Source organism: Echeneis naucrates, chromosome 15 (assembly GCF_900963305.1).
Source record: "Echeneis naucrates chromosome 15, fEcheNa1.1, whole genome shotgun sequence".
Taxonomy (NCBI): domain Eukaryota; kingdom Metazoa; phylum Chordata; class Actinopteri; order Carangiformes; family Echeneidae; genus Echeneis; species Echeneis naucrates.
Window position 1 is genome coordinate 5,653,951 of NC_042525.1, and position 23,671 is coordinate 5,677,621.

Below are 23,671 nucleotides of genomic sequence, written 5' to 3' on the forward strand. Positions count from 1 at the left end.
CACTTTCATGCGTCATTATTTTAAGCCCCTTTCAAGTTTATTTAGCTCCTGATAATGGCTATTTAGAAAATAGCATAAATTTTTTTCTTCCATTTTCCCTTTACTACTGTGATTATCCCAAATGCCCTGTTTCTATTTTGATCTAATGATGATGCTCCTCAACTTAACGTTTGCTTTTTCTATGTGTGTTTCTTCTGTGCTGCAGGATGTACTGTCTGCCTCTTTCACCCGTCAGACTGTCAGGAGAGCACATGGCCTACGGTCAGGAGGTCACTCCACACTCTTCACCCAGCCTGCCACTGCCCTGTCTCCACAGGTTCGTGTGTCTGCATGCATGTACGAGTGAATGTGAAAGGAAAAATGAAAACAATAGATTACCTCATTTTGTGCTTGATTGATTTTTGTGCCATACAGCCTCAGACTCAAATCCATATTTATTAGGTCTGTAGTGAGCATGTGTCTGACTCACTGATGGAGACGGCACACTGACTGCAGAGCTGCTTCTTTATGTGTCGATAGATGTGAGCGTCGGCGTCATCAGTGCCTTGTGATGCCTTCATCACACCAAGGAAAAGTAAATCGGGAAATTGTTGTATCATCACGAAACAAAGATTTTTAGATTGTTTTAGTTATCGCGTAGAAATCAGTCAATTGAATATTGTCAGCCAATGAAACCTGAGTCATTCCACCCTAAGAAGCTGCCAGCTATTTTTAAGAATTTCAATTGCATCAGTTTCCTCCCTTGTGACCCTCTAAAGGTTGAAAAAACTGGACAGAAGCCCACATTTAAGGTCATATATATATATATATATATTTTTTTTTTTTTTTTTTTGCTGGCAGGCTCAGTTTAGGTGCGTTTATCTATGCAGATCCCAATCGATGCCAGATTGGGAATAACCTGCTTCTGTTATTTCCTGTTTAACAGGTTGATGAGGTCACTGGACAGTGGCCCTTTGATAAATCAATTAAAATGACAAATCTATTCAAATGTATTCATAAAGGCCTCTGTTCAAAGGCAGCCTCTCCGCTGGGGTGCCGTTGCTTTGATTTCCCATTGTGTATATCCAGATCGGTGTGTTGCCATATCAAGCTTGATCCCTGTTGAACCTTAATACAGCCTAAAAATCTATGTTTGCCACCTTTGCGTTTGGAATCTGAACTATGGGATGCATCATCTTAGCATGGAGAATGGTGGCATGCTGCTTTTGTGTGAAAGCAAGCTTAAAAAAAGCTTTTAACCACAGCGCGGTGGAGTGCGAGTGAAGAATAAACAAAGTATTGCAAATAATACTTCCTGCCACATGGGGAGAGTTCATATCGGCACAGCAGAGTTGGAGTCACGTAAGCTATCATGAAACCTAATTGACTTGCAGATGTTTGATACACTTGCCAAATTGTCTGGGGTTCTCAGGCTGAAATGTTGTCATCTGGCACATTAATGGATGACTGGGTGCTGTCGTGCACTTGTTTATCTTTTTTTTTCTGGGTCCAGTAGCGCAACAATAATTCTGTATTAATCTCTCCAGTTATAAAATTGATTGAGTGCTGCCGTCTGTATGTGGATCAGATCGTGGCGCAAACCAGCAAGAGTTGAAGTCATCTGGTTGTTTTCTATTGCGCAGTTGCGCTTCATTAATACAACTGCAACAAACACGACATGTCATCAAGATTCTGGCCCTTTCTGCCTCTCAATGTAAACCTAATGTCTCCCCTCCTAATGTGACCAAGATAAATTGTATAGAAAATGAGCAGCTGTTGACATTTTACATTGAGTATGTACAGTAGCAGTTTGGGGACTTGTGATCGGACCACATGATCTTCATCAGCAGATGATGAAGTTTGCTTTGGCCAGACCACAACTCCTTGCACTTGTTATTCCTGTGAGTATAGAATCCAGCTAGAATCCAATAAAGGTGGCGCATTATGTTAAAAAGATCAGCTCATGGTTAAGTGTGTAGAATTGTCACCAGGAAATGTGCTTGGCCCACCAACAAGCCTCCACTGGATGAAAATTTTATGATGAGACCAGGATATTTGTTCCTTGAGAGCTTGAAATCCTTCTGCCGTACGTAGCAGTGCATTAGCTCGTCTCCTGTTCTTTCTATGCATGCGCCTACGTGCACATCCGTGTCGATTGCGTGCACAGGGCCAAGGGAACGTTCGCTGGGCTTTGCTTGTGTTTGTGCATATGTGTTTTTGTGTCCTTGGTCTATGGGAAACCGAGAAGGCCTGAGATGGGTTTATACACAGCAAGGGGCCGGTTGTGCAGTGAAAAGTGAGCAGAGGCTTCCCTTGGCCAGTGTTTACGTTTTACTGCGGCGGGTCACAAAGAGTTGGGGGGGGGGGGGGGGGGGGGGGTTGTTGAATGAGGGAAGTAAGAACATTAGCCACGAGTAGCCGTACCAGGGCCTTGTTTACATCATGGTAAAACGGCGGAGCTGAGAGCCAGTCGATAGTCCCGAGTGTCCCGCTCTCTGCCTTGTCGCCTCTAGAGAGAGAGAAAGTCAGAGCTGTTTGTTCAGAGAGCAGCAAAGGGAGGAGCCAGATGAGGCTCAGCGGGGGGGGGGTGTTTGCTTTGCCAGGGCTTGTTGTCTCTGCTAGGTAGGCTGAAGGTGATATTGTCAGAACCGCAGTGGAAGGAGGGAACATCAGCAGAGCAGTGACACTGAACAGAAACTCAAACAAACTAAGCGGCCCCTAAGCATGGCTGGTGCGCCGTGTGCCATATGTCTACTTCATCACCTCCATTTCAGCAAGACTTTTTTTTTGTTGTTGTTGTTGTTGTTGTTGTTTTGTTTTTCAATTTTTCATTGACATCCACTTTCTTTCCTCCTGCATTGCTGCAGTACAGGCACTTGTCTCCCACGTGGCAGAGCCTGCACTCCCTCCCTCCCTCCCTCTTTCCGTCGGTCCTTGGCGACCATCAGTTTAGCTGCAGCTTCCCATGAGGCCTGATGGGTCACAGCTACACACTCTTATTTACACAGACGTCTCACACACAGACACACACAGATTTAAACAACCAATCTCAAGAACAACATTCATGCATGGACCTCTCAACTCCCCCATCTGTGCCTGAGCTCCTACAGATGGGAGCTGTGTGTGATTTGGAGAAGTTGTCACATATTATGTTGATGCTTGAAGGGAGAAATCTAAACAAGGAGGAAGCAAGTGGTTTTTTCCTCACTGTAAATTACCCAATTCATACAGTTCACACTGCACCATGTGTGCAAGAATAAACTGAAATGAATTTGTGGATGGGTTGAAGATGAGCTAGACAGAAATGAATAAATGAAATAAGGAAGGATTGCCATGGGAACTAGTAGAGATTTAAGGTAAGGGCATGGGGAGGTAATTTTACAACTGCAGTTGGCAGAGCATTTTGAGCTTTCTGGCTGACTCATGTCTTCAGTAAGCCTGTCTGTGTCAAAAGCATCTCTCCTTCCCGTTGTAATGTTCCTGTTGAAGGAAGAGCTGACATAGATCAGTATCGAAATAACGTTATTGGGTCAGTTAAGGTGTTTATCCATCTTTTGTTGGGGTTTTTTTGTCAGGAACTTATATTCACTTTGTCAATCACTCATTGTCCAGTCTCTGTCAGGTGGGTGTAGTTCAAGAGGAGGATCAACCTCTTTTATATAGACAGCTCATTGTATACAGAGTGCTGCAAAGAACTGAGAGAGAGCCCTGTATTTTAAAACAATGGCCGCTGCATTCTGCAGGAAAAGAGCCATGAAAACAGCTTCTCTTTTATTTCAATGATATCTCAAACTCTTTAAGCAGACGCAGCAAACACCATTTAACCCTCAGATAAAAAAGGTTATTTCTGAGTGAAAGTTTTCATCACTTCCTCTCCTCTTTATGACTTTTATGAAGTCAGCAAGAATTTGTGCCATATCCTCCATTTACCCTAATTGGCCATAAACTGTGGGGAGATGGTTTGTCCCACCTTTTGGCTCATCACTTACCCAGTCAGGGTTAGAGAGGAATGTTGTCTGAATTTCACAAAGTATTGTAATAGTAAATTTAATAAAATCCATTTAAAGAATTATATAATACAATCTTTCTTACTTTTGGATACGTTATTTGGCCATGAAGTTTGAAGACTTCACAAAAATCCAGTTGTTGGTGATCTTTGTATTTCTTTTATCCTCCCTGTACAATTATTCCGTCCAGCTATTCTTCTTTTATGGGGCAGTATAACAAATCACGCCATCTCACCTTTTAAACCCCAAACCCCGTTTTCCAGGCTAAAGCTTTTTCCCTGCAGTGAGGTGCGCCACCTGAGGAGGAGCCGCAGCACAGTGGAAATGAGGATGTGCTTTGTGAGATGAATCGCCACAATCTGAGTCAAGGAATCACACTAATCTTCTCTGAGTCACAACTGAACACACAGGCACGATACACATATTTTTAGATAAAGCTTCACTCACACCTCTTCTGGATATCATTGCCTCTTTCACTTGTAAGTACACATCTATAATCTGCCTTAGAAATTTTAGTATATAAAAAAAAAAAAAAACCTAATGTGACTGAGTATCTTCACATTTTTTTTAAGTTTGCTTCCGTGATAAAGAAATCCAGTGATAATAGACTGCATATCCATTGGCACTTTTCAATGAGGGAATACTACCAAATAGCTCGGCACAGTTTTAATGGTGACATTATTCCAAAAAGCAAAGACGTTTTTATCCTACAAATAGATGTTAGATGAACAATAAAAGGAACGATGCAATAAATCTGAAACAGTTTTCCAATATATTCAGCACAACACAACCCTTACCACACCCATGTGGTTGGTATTATGCGCACAAACACACCTTCACATCTGACATCTGACTTGTGCAACGCCTCCATTAACAAATCAGAGTTGAGCAATCCTCTATTTGATATTCTCCTTCTCGGGCAGTGAGGTATGGAAGAGTGCATATTTCTGCTGCATGCAGTTCTGTAAAACAAACCGCTATTGTCCATTTCCTAGTTTACAAAATTGCACTTCTAACTCAGCCATTTATTAGGATGCAGTAGAGTCCACTCTGGTATAATTGTCTGTAAATTTTCTTTTGAGAGCTCATTCACAGTAGAACAGTTCAGAGGAGTCAGCACAACTATTATCCAATTTTAAGTGTCGTTTGTCATCTGATATCAGGAAAACAATTTGACTCCATAAGAAAGAGGTATGATGGGAAGAGAGAAATTCTGGAGATCGTTGCCTCTGAATCAAAATGATTATTCCTTTGTGACAGACAAATATCGGTGGGCTTGGTAAAGTTTAAAACTACCGGTAAGACTGAAATACTATGACTGTGCCTAATTACATTATTGATCTGTTTGTTCCTGTCTGTGCGGGGTGTTAGTGCCTCTCATGAGGAGATGTTGATCTTTTTTCGTTTTCCTTTTTTCACAGTTTACGTTTGTGAGACAATGTGTCGGCAGTCTGAAGGCATTCTGAATACAAATGGATGTTGTTAAACAAACCAGCAAAGTTCTGATTTGAAGATTGATGGCGATTTTCTAACAGAACTGAAAATGATATTACTGGTTATTATGAATATTATTGATATTACAGTTTCAAATTGATGCGCACCAATGTTCAGTCTCTAAAGTCCTTCATAAAACATGCTCTCGCCAAATTTCTGTGATTGTTCACGCAGTCGATGTGAAGAGAGCATTTTCTTCCAGGAGATTTTCGGCCAAAGCCTAGGACATCAGTCTGAACAAACCCATTGATGTTCACACTTTAAACCTTCATTGATTGCAACCTGCCTTGCCCAGCAACTCATCACCGCTGTGTAAAAGTTAATGCCATTCTTAAAACAACAAGCAGGAATTTGTGATAAAATGCTACCAGCTGGACGGAATGAAAGTCTTCCCTGAGGCTGTACGTGTCGATTAAATCAATGTGTGACTTTCAGTAGGAGGGAGAGAAAAATCTAACAGGTAAAAAAAAAAAAACAACAACCTTTTGTTTCAGTTTGGTAAGGGTATCGATGATGATGAAGATGATATTTACCCCCAATCTCTGCTTGAATCCATGACAGCAAACGGTAGTTTTGTCATAATTGAATAATGAATTTCGGTAACACAACCAGCATGTGGGTGTATCCTTGTGGACGCCATGTGGAGCCGATGCTTTGGCCGAAAAAGTGATGCTGGAGATTTGCCTGAAGAGTTTGTGCTGATATTCAAAAACGCACAACCTTGCAGATAAAAACTGTCCCTGTCATCAAACATCTCATGAAATCTTATTAAGCACTGCATTTACAGAATCAGTGCTGTCATAATAATAACGTTTATTTTGTGTGACACAAGCTTTTATGCACTTATCTGTAATAAAACAACATGAGTTAGAAGCTTTTACTGATTTGCGTTATTAACAAAGACACTTATTCATTAAAGTTAATTTCCTTTTTTAGTCTTTATAGTACGAGGATGACATGAAAGACTAAGAACTGGAAAAGCATGATTTCTGACTGATTACTAAAAATAGATGCAGCACAATGGCATAAAAGCATTGTAATCTACTATTAGATCTTTATTTGCATCCTGCAATGGTGAGTGTTTCCTTTTTAACATTAGGGACATTAGATGACCAAGCCCCTAATTTGTCAGGATGTCAGGCTGTGACTAAAGCAGGGAAATGAACATTTACATAAAAAAAAAAACAAAACTACATTGCGTTGTATTGAACAAATATTGAAAGTAGACTGATACTGTGACTGCTGCTGCTTTACTGGGCATGTAAATAATTTGAGGAGGATAATTTTCACCAATCTGACTTTTTTTTTTTCCCCTCAGTCAGAGCTGTCCTTTGTTGGTCATTAAGAATGCTCTGAATTCACTTCAGCTACTTTTATTTGAGTCTATATTAGTACAGTACTCTTCATAACGTGCGTCGGATATTATGAGTCCACCGTATAGGGTACATTTGGATCCCTACACTGCAGAGTATATAGAGAAACACAAACTCCACCACCAGGAACTGAAAGGGCAAAAAAAGCAATCAACAGCCAAGGACAAAACAACCGAAGAAGCCAGAGGGCCGTCACAGCTGGATAGACAGTGGACAAGTTTCTAGTCTATCACAGGGCTGACATTTCGAGACAAACAACCATTCACACTCGTTTTCACACCTGCAGGAAATTTATAGTTGCTAATTAACCAAAGCTGCATGTTTTTGGATGGTGGGAGGAAGCCGGAGGACACAGAGGAGACCCATGCACACAAACTCCAGACAGAAAGGTCCCACCCAGGTGGTTGCACAGCAGTGCGTGGTTAGCTCTGATGCCTTACAGCAAGAAGGTTTGCGTTCTAATCATATTCGAGGGTGCAGCTTCATTATTAGACGGCTTTATTTTTAGCTTTCGGTTTAAGGTATTTAAAAATATTGTTGTATTGTTAGAAGGACAAGCCTAAAAACAAGATATAATTTTTTTTTTCAATGTCAGTGCTGTGAAATGGAAGCAGGTACATCCTGTAATGTAAACATGTCACCCACTAATGTAAGCAGTGGCTGTGCGTGTCAGAAATCTGAACATGAATATCTTGCTGCTGGTATCTGCTGGTGATAATCTTGTATTATCATACAGTCAGAGTATGACCGACCTGCATTAATGCCTTGGCTCCATTGTGACAAGATTATATAGGTGTGTACTGTTGAACAAGTATGGGCCTTTGCATTTCAGCAGTTGATTTAAAAAAAAAAAAAGATGTTGGGCCAGGCAGTTACTCTGGAGGAATATTGGGATATCACAGTGTGCGATTGGGTTGTAATATGAAAAACCAATGAGATGAACTAGTTGAAGGTACATTTGTCCCCTGTGGGGAATAAGAGGACGGGGAGAGTCAGGTGCCTGTGCTTGAGCTCGCCTGGCTACATCCAACATAGATTGAATCCTGTAAAGGGGGAGAGTCGAAAATTGGCAGGAGCAATAGCAGTCAGGGGGAGGTGGCCGATGGAGTCGAGCAGTGCAGAAGGACACGCGAAAAAATGGAGAATCTAATCAAATTCAAGCTGGAAAGGCAGAGGAAAGGCGGCTCAATGATGATGATGAGGATTAAGATATTGTGAATGGGAGCACGAGGACAGAGCGATGTGGAGGCACGTCATTCTCAGAGCGTTACAGTGGCTGACTGGCTCACTTCGATTTTAGGTCACAATGTCACTCAGGGGAGATGAAAGGGAAGAGATGAGAGGAAGGAGCTGGAGGCCAAATGCGAGGATGGGGGACAATTTCTAACAAAGTCGCCAATGCAGCCTGATCCACCATTAATATCAGCTGATTTTAATGGAAACTGTTCAGCATAATCAGGCTTTTGTGGTCTGTGACTCAGGATCAGTGTTTGTCGTGACTCCCAGAGCTTATTTGTTTTTTTTTGTTTTTTTTGTTGTTTTTTTTTGGGGGGGGGGACACCACCCAGAGCCTTTTAAGATTTGAAGCTTGGCTGTTTGCTTATATGACTGCTGTATTTTCCAGCCTCCTGTCCCTGCAGGTGGGCAGAATGACGGTTAATAGACTCTGGCCCACTTTCTGCAAATTCTCCCAGGTCTGTGTGAGAGTGAGCGGCCCTGCGGCACAGGACTTGTGAATTTTTGATGCCTGTTGTGAATGGCCCGAAGTGAAGGGTTTGTTGTTATTAACAATCTGACAAACAGGACCCAGCAGGAAATTCCAGATCTTAAGTCTTTTTAAAATGTCAGTGTTTTTTCCGATAGTTAGCATTGTTCCATTTTATTCAACTGATTCCAAAACGAGGACTTTGGAGACAGTTGGGAGGATTAAGACCAGCTCACACCAGAGTGTTGCGCAATTATTTTGCCATGATGTCGTACAACTAGGACCAGACCTCCATTAGTCAGCCTCTGGGGGCCTCTTCTGATTGGCTGATTCAATAAGATTATATCAGATTTCACAAAAACACTCAATGAAACCAAATCTTGCAAAGTTGGGCGGTGGGTTTGGAACATGTCTGTGTGCTGTGACTGTTTTGTTGTGACACCACAAAGTTACAGCAGTACTGATGACTCGTTTTTAGCCTCAGTTTCTGCATAACTGTCATGAGCATTTCTCTCTGGACACATAAATAATTTCACAGTATTGATACAAAACCTAGATCTGGTTTATAAAAAATAAAACAAAAAACAAAAACACCCACATAAAATAAGATTCCATTTATCCATCCGTCTTCATCAGCTTATCTGGGGTCGTGCTGCGGAAATTCAGTTTAACCATGGATATTTTTTCTACCAAAATAGTAACAAAGAAATGGTTCACTCACATAAATACTTATATTTTTATTTATTTTATTATTTTTGAGAGACTTCCACACATTCTAATAACAGAGCGTTTTGCTCCTCCAGCCTGTGTCGGGCAATAATTGTGAGTGACATTTTTTCATTTATAAATGTTGTGTTCATAAAGTGAGATGGAGACTGATTGATGGAGAGCGATTTTATTTTATTTTTTTCTTCTCCTCAACTCTCGAGTTTTTGATCATACACAGACCAATAGCTAAGACTTTATGGTGCATGAAAGTCATTGCATAATTACTTTTTGAAATAAGCTGAATCCTAAAAGTTTTATGGCCCTCTGTGAAGTCACAGACGACAGCTTTCCTCTGTCATCATTAGTCAGTATAACTGGTGTATTTGATTCCATCAGATTATTTACTGCTTTAATTATATGTCTCGTGATTTTGTCGGTATCTGTATTTATTGTGGATGGATGGCTTTGGCCGGGATTATGTATGGATGTCAGTCAGTATCAGAAGTTGAGGTCTTAAGTCTTCACTGTATGACACCATAAATATGCTTTTTACTACTGGTTAGTGACAAAGATCTGTAAATATTGATTTAATGTTGCTGTGAAAGAACATTCATATTGCGATACTCTTGGCTTTAACTCTGAAACATGCTCTGTGAGAGGAAACATTTTTTTATTTTCCTTCCTTGTGCGTGAGGCATGGGATATAGTGATAGAGATGTAAAACACTGACATGAAATCTCATAAACCAGGGTTCAGCACTTATCAGTAATGCCTACAACCAGACAGATAGTGTCTCCTGTGGAGCACCAGGAGGTCTGCACCCTCTGCAGGCACAGCGGTGGGCGAGGCAGTAAAAGGCTCTGTCATGATGCCTCGTTGTAGATCTCTCAGGGGAAAAAAAAAAAAAATCAAGGCCATCAGTCCGTGGCTCTTGTTGCAGGAAAAGGCCACATGCAGTGAGCTGTGTGTCAGCTGTGTGTGAGTCAGTCGTGCCGTAGCCTCCTCTCTGCTCCTACAGCAGCGTCTGGTCCAGCTTGTGTCTGCGTTCATTATACCACTTCCAGCTCTGATGTGTGTGTGTGTGTGTGTGTGTGCGCCATATGTCCATGAGGAATGCAAAAAAGGGAAAACTCAAGCCAGCCTCACTGCCACAGCGAAGGGGGGGGCCGAGTGCTACGGTATTCTCTGTGGCAGTCCATGGACAGAGCTGAACAATGACCTCTAATGGATCGAACGCTGTTCCAGCCCCCCGACATCCTTACTTCCTTAGACTGTGCACTTTCATTGTCTAAGTCCTGTGCAAAGCATTGTAAGACTAGAGGAAAGACACCCTGATGGGAGAGCACTGTTAAAGTTCCTCAGTCGGAGCTTTCTCAGGCTCAGCTCCATAAATAACAGCTGCTGCTGCAGGAGGAATTCATAGTATACACTGCTTTCAATATCACCTCACATACCCACAGAGACACGAGCGTCAAGGGTCAGCTCTGCATATGGGAAATAAAACATGCACCCTCCCGGCTGCTTCTTTTCCATTTATGGTAGCAGCTGTCATAACTAACCAATATGTAGTTTGCTGCAGCGACTTCAGCTCCTCTTATGAGTCGCACGATCCAGGCAGAGCATGTATTAATAGTCCCTCTTTAAGAGGAAGGGAGTCTCCTGCAGATGATATAATTATGACACTGCTTCAACTGTGAACACAAACAGAATTAATACGCCAAACCTTATAAATTCTGTTTGTTTGATTTAGCACTTGTGGGTTTCTTGCTCAGAGTTCAAACTGCTTTCACTTCATCTTGTCTTTTACTAAAAGCTTATAAGGAGCAAACACACAAACTTTTCACCCAAAGGGAGAAAAAACAAAAACAAAAAAAACAGCACTCCAATCAAGATTCATCACTGCTTGGTTGCCTTGGAATTCAAATTTGGCATTTCATTGTTGAGTTTTCCCTGATGTTTTATCTCAGCTGACATTTAATTAGTCTCTCAACTGAATGAGCCCAAGAGAAAAGCTTTGTGGCTCTTGTCCATTTCTCGAATACTCAAAACTCTAGATTAGCAGGAAAGTGGATGTTGTTCATAGCTAGTTTTATATCTTCATTGTATAAGCTTTTGTAGAAAAACATTGAGTGTTTATCCAAATTAAATTTACAGAAGTTACAAGAGAACTATTTCTGCTTTAGATTTCTATCTGTTCTACTCAATTGATTCACTTTCAGATTGACTTCATAGGGAGCACTAGGTTTTGTTTTGTTTTGTTTTGTTTTTTTTATGTGAGGCAACATCCCTATATGTTCAAATCTGTTTTGCCAACAGAACAGAAATTAGTTGAGTTACAAGGTACAAAATGTGCACACTTGGCTCTTTGCCTGTGCAGAAGTTGGGGGTCAGGTTATGGTAGGAGCGTGAGAGAGTGGAGCATCTTGTGCCCTTCAGCATCACAGATGAGATAAACTGGTGATGACCTGGTACTAATGTGTGAGCTCTGAAAATATTTTATTCAGTACAGCTTTTGATAAAAGTGAAAATGAACGTTAAGAACTGAAGGGAACTTTTTTTTTTGGGGGTCTTTTATGCATTTTTATGGAAATTCTTCAAAAAGTAAAAACAAACAAAAGTTCGGTTTTTGCGCCTCTTTAATTGGTTCATTTTATCCCACGCCAGAGATATCGTTGTGATTTGCCTTGAAACTTCGGTAGATTATTGCTGGTCTTTCTTCGTTGCCAGAAGCAGCTTTAGCAGGAACAAGTAGTCACAGAGGACCACTGTGCTGTCTTAGTCAGAACAAATAGGATGGGCTTTATCTCCGAAATCAAAACAAGTGCCTTTGCCTTCCACCATTATTAATTCATCCAAAAACAGTGGGAAGTGTTGAAAAAAGTGGCTCTGCTCTCTTGCAAGGAGGATAAATAGAATGGTGGGAAGTATAGATGGACATCAAGACTGTCAATGTGCTGATGCTGGTGGGAAGAGAAAGAGAAAGGGAACATAATGAGAAGTGAACAGTGCTTATTCAGCACCGTCGTCCGGTGTGTGATATATGTGATGTGAGAGAGCTGCAGTGCTCCACCTTATCATACATCAAGACCGCTGTGGGTCATGTCTGCGTGGGTGGGTATGTGCGTGCACGTGCAGAACTAGATTTGAATGCACTCCTTAGATGGATGTCTGTGAATGCCACCGAGACTTCATTTACTTTCATGGGAAGGGAGAAATTGATCAAGCTTGAGGTTAAAGTCAAGAAGGCATAAGGAGAACAAAGAAAAGTTCCTTCTTCCTGCCAGAGCAGGTGAGTGGCAGGAGTATTGCGTGACCTGCAATGAAATTAACCCTGACAGAAGCAGCTAGTGCCATCTGGTGTATGAGCTAATCAAAGAGGCTGCATACCGACAACGCCTGCACTCGTACTATATATGCACTCACAGGGCAGAGCGTTTACGAATTCTGCACGGCCCATGTCTCAAAAGTGGCCCGAGGAAGTCAGAAAACAGCAGTGGTACGAGACTTTCGAGGAGCAGAGCGGAGACGGTGGCTGTCTTCTGAACTCCAAAGCGTGAAAGCCTGCACTGCTGTTTAATAATGTATCAGGTTCCAGTGATGCTGGTTTTCACGGAAGGGTGGGGATCGGGGTGTCAAGGGTGGAGAGGGTATGGCCGTATCTGGAGTGAGTAGCCCACGTGTCATAGTAACAGATAAATTCACAGCTGAGATTTTAATCGCATGCCATGAGCCAGGATTAATTAATCAAACCATGCCCACAGTATGAGAAGCATATTTTTTTAAATGAAACGAAGGATTACTGTGGAATAATTTATGCTGTGCCATAACTGATGCGGGGTTTTGATGTTTTAAACTTCCTAATCATGGGTAAGGTTGTTTTCACTATTAACTCTGCATTGCGGTGCAGAGATCAGATTGGTCTGGGCCTTCGAGGGGCGCTTTTTACTTTGTCTCGGTTTACCCCTCAGTGTGCGAGCGGTGATTACTTAATGCTGTGCCGTTCAAGAATGCGACTGCAGATTTTGCATCTGTTAATGGCTTTTACCAGGCGAGGAACGCAGCTAAGAGAAAAAGCAGCATTTTCTTTCGTTACATAAGCTCGGCTGCGCTGAGGCAGAAGAAAACGACAGTGATTACTGTCACACTGCACTTAAATCCACTTTCCTCTGTAGCAATTGCTGAGTGGCCCACCTTATCTAGGTGAATATGTGCTTTTGTCTGTATTTGGATGGGGTGTGTGTGTGTGTGTGTGTGCGCGCAGGGAATTGTGAGTTGCAGCTGTACAGTGGGGAGGTGTGGGCTGTTAAGGGGCCGAGTGAATAGGACCCCACTGGCCCCTGGAGCAAAAAGAGAGAGAGGAGGTGACATAATGCTCCACAGTGAGACAGAAAGCTGGACTCATCGGCTCTACTTTACAGCCAGTATACGCTTTTTGATGTGAGACAGCAATTTTTTTTTGCATCCTATTAAATACACTTTCTCTCGGTGTGAGGAAGTTTTCATCTTAGTCCCTGAACAGTCAGTCAACAAATTTTCATTGAAATTTTACCTTAACATCATTACTCTGAGAATTTGTGATGAATATACTCACCATTTTCAAATTCAAAGATTTTTCTTCTCAAAGCTGAAAATAATACAAAAGAATAATAGCGGATAAAAACATTTTAAATGAGCTGTTTGTGAAAAAGTAAATAATTAAAGGAGCTGCTTCTAAACTTTGCTATTGCTACGTAGCTTAAGTTAGCATTACTTGGCGTTGGCTGGAGAACATGCTGCAATTTGGGCATCAAAAAGTTTTTAATTTACTCATCAAGAACTGTGTCTGCTGGGAAGCAACACCAATGTTAACTCATCTCTCTATCACGTCCCTTCTTTTTCAGAAGTTAATACTCTAACCAGGAAGCCCCGGCCCTGATGATGTAGCGCTGCTTGGAAAGCGTATTATGACCTCTTTACTTGCAAACACAGGAATTAATTCGCTTTTTTTAAAGCGAATATCACCAAGCGAATATCACCATCTGCACACACTCACACAAAAAACTTATTCCAAAAAAAAAACAAAAAAACAAAGAAAAAACTTTTATTTCTTTGTTTACAAAATACATCTAAAGTTAAATAGAAATATCATAAAAATGGTGGTTTGCTGTAATTTGATTCTTTCTATAAAGCAATATATAAAAGATATTGGATTTCACTGTAAATAAGAGCAAAGACAGAATTTTTATGCGTTTCAGTAAGCAACCTTTTAATGCGCCGTAAAACAGCCATAAAAATAAAAGCAGCGGGATATAAAAGAAAACAACAAAGATCCAACTAGATTAATGAATGAATGTGTTGTCCACACATATTACCCTCCAGCATTTGATGACGAGGATGACGACGTTTATTTCCAATTTCCTAGCTCATAAATCTCACTCACCTACCAACGGTACACCGAACGACAGTAGTCGTCAAAGTTGAGTCAGCAGGATGTCACAGCTAATTGTTTGGCATATAGTGTAAATTAGTGTTGGTGGTCTCAACAAGTTGGTGCACAGAGGGTGCAGTCATCTTGATGCTTTACCTCTTCATCTTTATGCTTTTTTTTTCTGGGTGTCACCATCTGTCCCCAGTCTGTCCTGCCACCCTGACGGGTTTCTTAGTGAGCTATCCCATCTTGTGTGTTCTTTCTACACCCAGTGACCTCCTGTTGACCCCACCTCACTCCTCTCCCGGGCGTCCGTCATGGTAGCGTGATGAAGCACCCCACCTCTCCTTCACCCTTGATTTTTATCAAACATGTGACCTATGGAGGAATCGATCTTTCCTCCTTTGACTATAAATCTATTGACACTTCATGATTCATGCCAGGAAGAGGAGTTGGAAAAGGAATTGGAAAAGCAAAAGACTTTATGCATAAAGTCTGATAAGTGGCCACATTAAAAGATAATTAAGCTGCTGGTGTGCAGTCATGAATATGGGTTTAGCATTAGCTCTGTTGATACATATGAGGTGTGTATGAGTTTGTGTATCTATGAAGGATTTTATGAATAACTTTGTGTCACCACCGACGTTATCTGGTCCACAGCCATGACTCAGGAGACCACATTACCACCTTGGATGGATGTAGTCAATTGTTTAGATAAACGACAAGGTTGCCAGTCCCTCAGAAGGGCATCATGAAATGTAAATTATATCAGAGACATTATTCTTCACTGCTGGTGTCTGTAACACACACACACACTTTACGCAATGCTCGGCTCCCAGAATTTCCCTTGTGGTGTGCAGAAGATAAAAGGATGTGTTTGGAGGAGGATGAGATTTCTAAACTGCTGTGTCATGTTGTATTCAGATCAGATCCAGACATAACCACAAAGCTAAAGGACAATTATGCTCCATACATGTTGAAAGATGGTGGAGTTGCTCAGCTAATATTGGGAAAAAAAAACAAACAAAAAAAAAACAGAAACAAGATTTTGACAGCTGTCAGCATCTTATGTTCTTTGTATGAAAACAGTTCTGCAGGCCAACAATGAATTCACTTTCTTAATTGAGTCTAAAAAAGAAAATATGCAGTCGTGAACATGACAGGTGATGCTGGTGAAGCTCCACATGTGGCTGTGGGCAGATGCATCTGACCAAGAGTGCCGCAATGTGTGTAAAAGAGAACATAAGGCCGTGTTCATTTTGACATTTGCACAGACCTCCAAAAATAACCCAGTTCCTTTTAGTTTAGGTTTTTTTTTGTGTGTGTGTGTTACAGTGGCAGTAGTTTTAATCCAAACCGTCAAAGCAGCTCTGCTAATAAGTTTTTGAACCAGTGTTATTGACAGAATGTCATTATGTTATGCGGATTTCAACACAGTAAAAGAAAAATGTTTTCGTGTAGGGGAGATATTGATAACCGGCAGAGCAGCAGCTGCAGCCTCACTCAGGTTTCATGTTGGTTCTCTCCCCTGGCTCTACTCTGCAAGTGCAATGTGCCCGTTTGAGGAAGTTTCTGTCATCCTGTACGAATAATCTCTGCTACACATCAGTGTCGTATCTTTTGCACGAGTTATTGCGTTATGTGAGCGCAGGGGAGAGCTGCCTTATATTTTCCCCAGAGTATTACATTTATTTTCCTCAGCTGCAGTACAGCCCAAACAATCTATGGGGCCCTCTGCTCGCAGTGCATTTACTTCAGTGAGAGTGATTTTATTTGATTTTATTTTTTTTCCATTTACTTTTCTTTAATGGAAGGGAAATGCACACATACACACAGGGGGCATGATAAAATGCGGTGGAAGGTAAAGCGCAGTGCAGATGAGAATTCAGCGAAGATCAAAACCAGCACAATCAGGATTCAGAGCGGGTAGGACGGAGGAGGGAGGGAAGGAGGGTGAAGTCGATGGGCAACCCCCCTTCCTAGACGAGGGATTCCTTTACTGCAGTAATCAGCAATCTCCCCCCTCCCCTCCCAGCCAGTCTACTGCTTCTCTCCTCCCTCCCTCTGCTTTGTCTCACTCTCACAGCTTTCTCTTTTTATCTTCCCGACTTCCTCCTTCTGCCTTCACCCTCTCCTCTCCTCTCCTCTCCTCTTCCTCTCCTCTCTCCCTCTTTTTCAGTCATCATATCCATTACAAACACAGATGCCACCAGTCACGTTTCAGTGGGGGGGGGGGGGCTCGTCTGCAGGACGGTACAGTATATGCAGCACATGGTTGGAAATGCAAGCATACTCATGACTCACATCCTCTTACTCCAGCCTTCATTTATCTCTTTCGCTCCCCTGCTACTCCCTTCATTTATCCTCGTGTCCTTTCTGCTCCTCCACCCTTCCACACTTCTTTCTCTCCTCCAGTTTATCTGTCCATCTTCTCAGCCATCCCCAATGCCCGTTTCTTTGTTTTTTCACCCCCCTCTCTTAGCTGTGTGACATTGATTCCAAGGTTGCTGTGCTATTGACTGCTGCTACACTGTTAAATATTTCAGGCAGCATTTCAGTGGCTGTGTGCCGGCTAGGTGGGAGGGGAGGATGGGATGGGGGTGCGCGGTGGGGGGGGTCACACAGTCCCTGCCACTGCCAAACAGGCAGGTGAACAGATTGGAGCACACACATACACACACAACACATAAAGTTACATTTGCATGTACATGTTCTTCCACAGATCAATCTACACACACACACACATACTGGCACCATATTGGCATATTTTTGTGATGCTGTCCTCTGTGTCTGTGTGTGTCCATGCATGTGATATTGCGGCGATGTATTTGGATGAAAACTTTCCTCCTGGCTTCAATCTGCTGAAATTAATGAATTAGCAAAGTACCTCAGGACCTTTCTCTGCAGACTGTGCATTTATTTCAACCAGCCAAAACACCTTCCTCAGCATCTCATCTGATCAGCAGCCTAATCACTGTTTGGGCTCCTCTTGGTGCCGTGGGACAGTAATTAATATTCTCACTGAGGCCACACACACACATACTGCAACACCTGGTAGGGACAAAACAAGATTTTTGCTGCTCTGATGTGCGAACATGAACTCACACACCCACATGGGCAGTGTGGCATCAGCCCCGTCCTGCATCAATGATGCTGCTTTCCCACTGCAACCTTTCCAAAATGTCTACAAATATGCTCATCACGGTTCCCCATAGTTACAGTGAAGGATATTCTAGAAAGTTTGTCTTTGCTCTTGGGAATCCAAAAACAGCAGTGGAGTGAACGCTCAGCAGGGCTCCTCCATCTGTGGCTCCTCACTGAGTCTCAGCTCAGCGGGTAGTCAGTACCGCACCACACGTACCTGGTGAGACTAAACGTGAAGGCAGGAGCAGAGATCCAGAGCTGACAAGAGGCTCATCGCTAATTAATATAGTAACGAGCAATTTCCACAGTCACTAGTCTCAGTGGTTGTTAATGGCCGCACATTGCGTTATATCAGGCCATTAATCCTTTTTACATAATCGCTATGCACGCATTCAGAGGCCTGGCTGGGTTGGACCGCCTGACTGAAAGCTGGGTGTGATTGTCAGTCGCAGTCTCTGAGTGACAGCCGAGACATTTAATCAGCAGCAGATGATTGTCAGAGGGATGCTGGAATTACAGGTATTCCCACTGATGGCCCCGTCCTCTCACAAATATATATGTTTTTCTTTTTCTTTTTTTTTTTTCAGTGTTATAACTGGCATAGTGTGTTACTACTGCGCTGGAGTTCAGACAGCGGTCAGTTATAATACACTGGACTGAGATCATCTGCAAAAGCCCCACATATGAACTTTTCATTAAGTTTTTCCCCTGACTGGGTGTGAAGAAATTCACCAGCAGAAGCCAAACAAACAAACCAAATCCATCCATTAGAGAGAAATCTCATTTCAAACTATGAAACTTGAACCAAGTTTTAGGAGTGAAGTGGGGGAAAAAAAATCACAAGTGCAAAATGAGAACTAGAGCCTCCTCTGTTTTTTCCTGTGTTGCAGTCAGAATTAGCTCAGGATAACGCTGACCTCTGACCTAGCCCTGATTTGGCCTCCCGAACCATCCAGCAGAAAAACGCTGTGATTGTTAGATGGAATTCCATTTTTGCTTTGTGCTTCGCTCAGTGCATTAACAGCACATCCACTGACATCTTTTCGGCCTATAACCGTCAGTGCGGAGAAGCTGTGAGAGCTTTGTTTCTCCTCTTTGTGATTCAGCCCAGAAGGGGTCAACAAGTGCGTGTATGTTGTACAAATCTAATATTACAGTAGTATCAGACCTGCTGGATGTTGAGTTGCATGCAGTCAAATCTGTCAACAGCGTGAAAGCTGACCGATTCATTTAGAAACTGGAGCGATGCTGGATGTGTGTTTTATTTACTGGTGATGTTGTGTACTCATACATACATTCATTATTTATTTTTCTGGCTTTATTTGATAGCCATGGGGGACAGAGAGTGGGGCAGTCAGTAACCAAGCTGCACAGGACACCGGCTGGAACCGAACCAGGGTCAACAGCGAGGACCTTGCAGCGTTGGGTTGATCAGGCCCACAGTCAGCTACGCCACTGGCGTCTGCCCATGAATATATTTATATACAGCACAAATCTCATGGCTCCAGGCACCACTTATTAAAAATCAGGACCATTTGGCAGAAGAACTTTTTTTGTTTAAGGTGCAGTGGAGACATAGTTTGTTTCTGTGCTCATACAACTAAAACATTAGTCAAAATTGCCCCCATGAAGCTCCTCCCCGCATGATGTCTCATCCCGGTCACCTTTTTTGCTGCGTTAGTGTGAAGGGATCTGGCAGCTGGGCTCATGTCTTAAAAGGCTTGATCACAGTGTGTCTGAAAACACGACAGGCTCTGTAATGTGAAACGTGTGCAGAGCACATGAACACTCCTATTTCACTTCTCAGACAAAAAATAAATAAATAAATAAATAAAAATAGGAGGGTTTCCCCGAGCTGTGTTCCTCTGTTCGTCATCTTCCCCTCTTCCCTCCTGCCTATGACATAAGTGGAGATTCAGACTGAACCACACTGCTGTTATTCAAGCAGCATGTGTCTGGCTTCTTCCTGTGTGTCCCACTGAGGCGTTTTTCTCCAAGTGATGGTTTGTGTGTCTGGATGCTGGCGTATTTAGATGGGATATAAGAGGCTGTGTGTGTGTATGTGTTTATGCATCAGCCCGTTGTAGAATATTTCTGTGTCTGGGAAGCTGCAATTGGATCAGTTAGCACTATTAATCTGAGCTGCTTGGGTGCGGCTCCAGTCTGTAGATGGGAACATTTCCAGAAACTAGAACAGAGGACGCCATTTTGTAACGTAATAAGTGGTCGATCTCACAAACACAGAGCTAGAGAAGTAAATTCCATAGACCAGGCTAGTGTCATGCTGCTTAGTGTCACACGCTGGCTTACAAAAGAGTGCTGTGTACATGTGAGATAACCAAGTTTTCGCTCTTTCTCTCTTTTTCTCTTCCTGTCTGCAGGTTTGGAGGGGCGGCCCCTCATGGCATAGCCAGAGGCTGTTGTGTTCCTCCGCTGCGCCAGAAGGTCAGTCCTCATCCTTGTTCATTTCTGACGATCTATATGAAGGGTTTCCCCCTTTTGAAAAAAATAAAAAAAGCAGCCCCTGTCCAAGACAAATGGGTTCGGCACTGAGAGGAGAGGAGTTGTGCATCAATCATGCAGAGGAGGCTATTTGGCATTAACAGGCAGTAGGCATTAATATGGAATCTATCTTGGGGAACATCTGCTCTTCTGTGTGAGAGGCAGGAGGGATGAAGAGCAAGGGCAGAGCAAGGAAGAGAAAGGTAGCAAGACTGAGAGGAGGAGAAGCAGCGGCAAGTGGATTTGATTTTAAAGCAAGCTTTAATAGCAGAAGCTGTGGAACCGGATCGTCTCTCTTTCAGCAGTGTACTTTTGATACTTGGATAAAGGAGGTGAAATGGAACAGGTGCAAAAAGAAAAACGCACGTTCAAAGTTCCCGATTCCCACTGTAATGAATGAAATGCCCGTGTTCGAGCGCGGCTTGTGCCGCCCCTGTGATCCTTCACTTCTTGGTGTGAGCCCAAACAGAGATGTGCTGATTCACTGCAGTGATCCTGAGCAGGAGGGAGAGGTTGGTGGGTGCAGCAGCAGCAAGGCAGCTTGAATCTCCCCCCTCCCAGGATTCACAGCCCTCTGCAGTGATTTATGGCTCTGCCATGAGGGACCACTTAACATGATAAGGGTTGGATCGCCATAGTGATCAGTTCGGTTACAGACTGGTAATTAATCTGGTATTCATTGGCACATCTTCTTTGGTCTCACAAAACCTTTCAAGGAATGATTAGATCCTGTTGGATTGTCAGTCATCATTTAGTCTCAGCAATGGTAGTATTTAGCAACATTATACCTCATGACTTTCCAGGGACTGATCATGTCATAATCTAGGAATAGAAAGAAGGTACAAGGAGGTCCACCAAATCAGAATTAACAAATAATAATCCGGAGTTAGCTTCTGTCACTTTAATTTTGCATGACACCATTCAAATGTCAGCGCTTCGGATGTTTATGGTTCAGTCAAGACCTTTGGGTGTCGTTTTCCATTTTATGATATAGTGACAGTTATCTGACTCCCATTTCCTTTCCTGCCACCGTTCTCTCAGAGGTGACGGTGGTGTACCAGAACGGGCTGCCAGTGATCTCAGTCAGTTTGCCGTCCAGGCGAGAGCGCTGTCAGTTCACCCTCAAGCCTCTCAGCGACTGTGTGGGAGTTTTCCTGCAACAGCTCCAGGCAGAGGACAGAGGCATTGACCGGGTGGCCATCTACTCTATGGGTATGCACACAAACACAACGATACACACCCCACTCCACTAAATCATTTTACCACAGCAGGTTGTACGTGTATGTGTCCTTATATGCTTATGTATTCTGAGGACATGAGGTTTCCCTGCAGCAGAATTTAATACAGCTGTATGCTTTAGGCCTGATTATCAGTAGAGGTAAATGTTGTTTGAAGTGGCTGTCCTTCACTGCTCCATCTCTCTTACAGTCTCACTTTCTATTTGTCTATCCATCCAGACGGAGCAAGGGTTGCCTCCTCCACCGGCATAGACATCCTGCTGCTGGATGATTTCAAGCTAGTCATTAATGACACCACACACCTAGTGAGGCCACCGAGGAGAGGTGAGGACAGGAATATAAATGGTGCCAGAGCCTGTGCTGTTTGCTCTGAGTCCTTCCCTGACAGTGTGACACATTGAACAGGAGGAAGTAGTAGTTTTACTGCCAACCAGCGGGTCGCACTAAAGGCTGTTTGTTTGTTCATTTGTTTATTTGTTTGTGTGCCTCAGAGCTGCTGCCCCATGAGGAGGCAGAAAGGCTGAATGACGTCAAGTTTCTGGTGCAGCAGCTCTATACCACCCTGCGCATCGAAGAGCACCAACTTGGCAAAGAGCGTGAGCTGATTGGACGTCTGGAGGACCTCAACTCTCAACTCCGCCCCCTAGAGAAGGTCTTTACACCGACGGTCCTGACATTTTAGTTGATGGCTACACAAGGTCGTTGTTGACTGAGTGTCTCACAAGTAATTGGGAAACACTCAGTCAACAAACACTTGAAGAAAATGTGTACAAGATGAACTACAACTGTGAAGGCCTGCTAATAATCCTCTTAGCTGCAGATAATTATTCTACAGTATCAGACATTGTTACTGTTTATCCATTAAAAATGAATGGTTGAAGAGGGTTGAGCCAGTCACCAGGGGTGTTCTCATGATGCCATCAATTTTGGTACTTGACAAAACAACAGTTAATGGCTTGATAACTAAGTCAGAATCTGGAAACAGTGATCTGAAACCCTAAACGCAGCTTTTTGTGGTGAAAATCCGTATCGTCATCAGTCCTCTTCCACGCTAGATTCTCAGTTTGTTTTCTTTTTGTCCCCCCCCCCCCCCCCCACCACGTCTACGCAGATGAAGGAGGAGTTGAGTAAGAAGGCAGAGCGGCGCACCACCTGGGTGCTGTGGGGCGGCATGGCGTACATGGCCACCCAGTTCGGCATCCTGGCCCGGCTCACCTGGTGGGAGTACTCCTGGGATATCATGGAGCCCGTCACTTACTTTATCACTTATGGCACAGCCATGGCCATGTATGCCTACTTCGTGCTTACACGCCAGGTAGGCCACAACAAAACGCACAAACGTCTTGGTTATGATACTACGTTGGTGGTCAAGTCAGAGGGAGAGATGCATGTTCTATTGCTGTTTGCGGTAAAAGCTGAATTATTTGTGATTTCATTTAAGAACAAAAGATCGAACATCCTTTGGATTCAATATCTGAAATCGGAGAATTACTTTTTTCCCTGTCTGATATATTTTGAAGTGCATATGTGAAATAATTTCTGTTAAGATTGGACAAGTAATTATAAAAGTCATCACCAGATAAATCTTAGTAATTACTGTACGGCTTAGTGGGTGGGCACAATATTACAAAAAATGCAACATCGATTCTGATATCAAAATTATGCAGAAACTGTTTCAGCTATCAGAGAACGAAGCATTGCAGAAATTTAATCTAATAATGATCTTCTCTCTCCAACAGTTTGTTTTAAATGGAAATATTTTTCGCTGCTTGAGAGGCTGAATGTGTGACACTGTTGCCCTTCGAAATTTAATACTCCATCCATGAATAAACATTTGATGTTCAATATGTCATCAGTGCTATTTGGCACAGGGACGAGGCGTCGGTCTGATGAAACTGCTCTTCTCTCCGTGTCTCTCTGAATCCTGCAGGAGTACGTTTACCCCGACGCTAGAGACAGACAGTATCTGCTGTTCTTCCATAAGGGGGTGAAAAGGACACGCTTTGACATTGAGAAGTACAACAAGCTGAAGGATGATATTGCTGAGGTACAGTGGCTTTCGTGGAAGCTGGTGGATTGTAAAAAGTTCTGTAATTGTAAAACGAGCACTGGGG

At 42.8% G+C, this 23,671-nt stretch overlaps 1 protein-coding gene across 2 annotated transcripts in view; it reads left to right on the forward strand.

Annotated features, from left to right (window-relative positions):
* mcu (mitochondrial calcium uniporter) overlaps positions 1–23,671 on the forward strand; it is a 46,728-nt gene that overhangs the window by 21,252 nt on the left and 1,805 nt on the right. For both annotated transcript variants that reach the window (XM_029521746.1, XM_029521745.1), the window contains 7 exons: positions 206–316; positions 20,199–20,262; positions 21,361–21,531; positions 21,777–21,881; positions 22,049–22,209; positions 22,669–22,872; positions 23,488–23,604. In XM_029521746.1, coding sequence (XP_029377606.1) covers positions 206–316; positions 20,199–20,262; positions 21,361–21,531; positions 21,777–21,881; positions 22,049–22,209; positions 22,669–22,872; positions 23,488–23,604 — 933 coding nt within the window. The remainder of the gene's footprint in view (positions 1–205; positions 317–20,198; positions 20,263–21,360; positions 21,532–21,776; positions 21,882–22,048; positions 22,210–22,668; positions 22,873–23,487; positions 23,605–23,671) is intronic.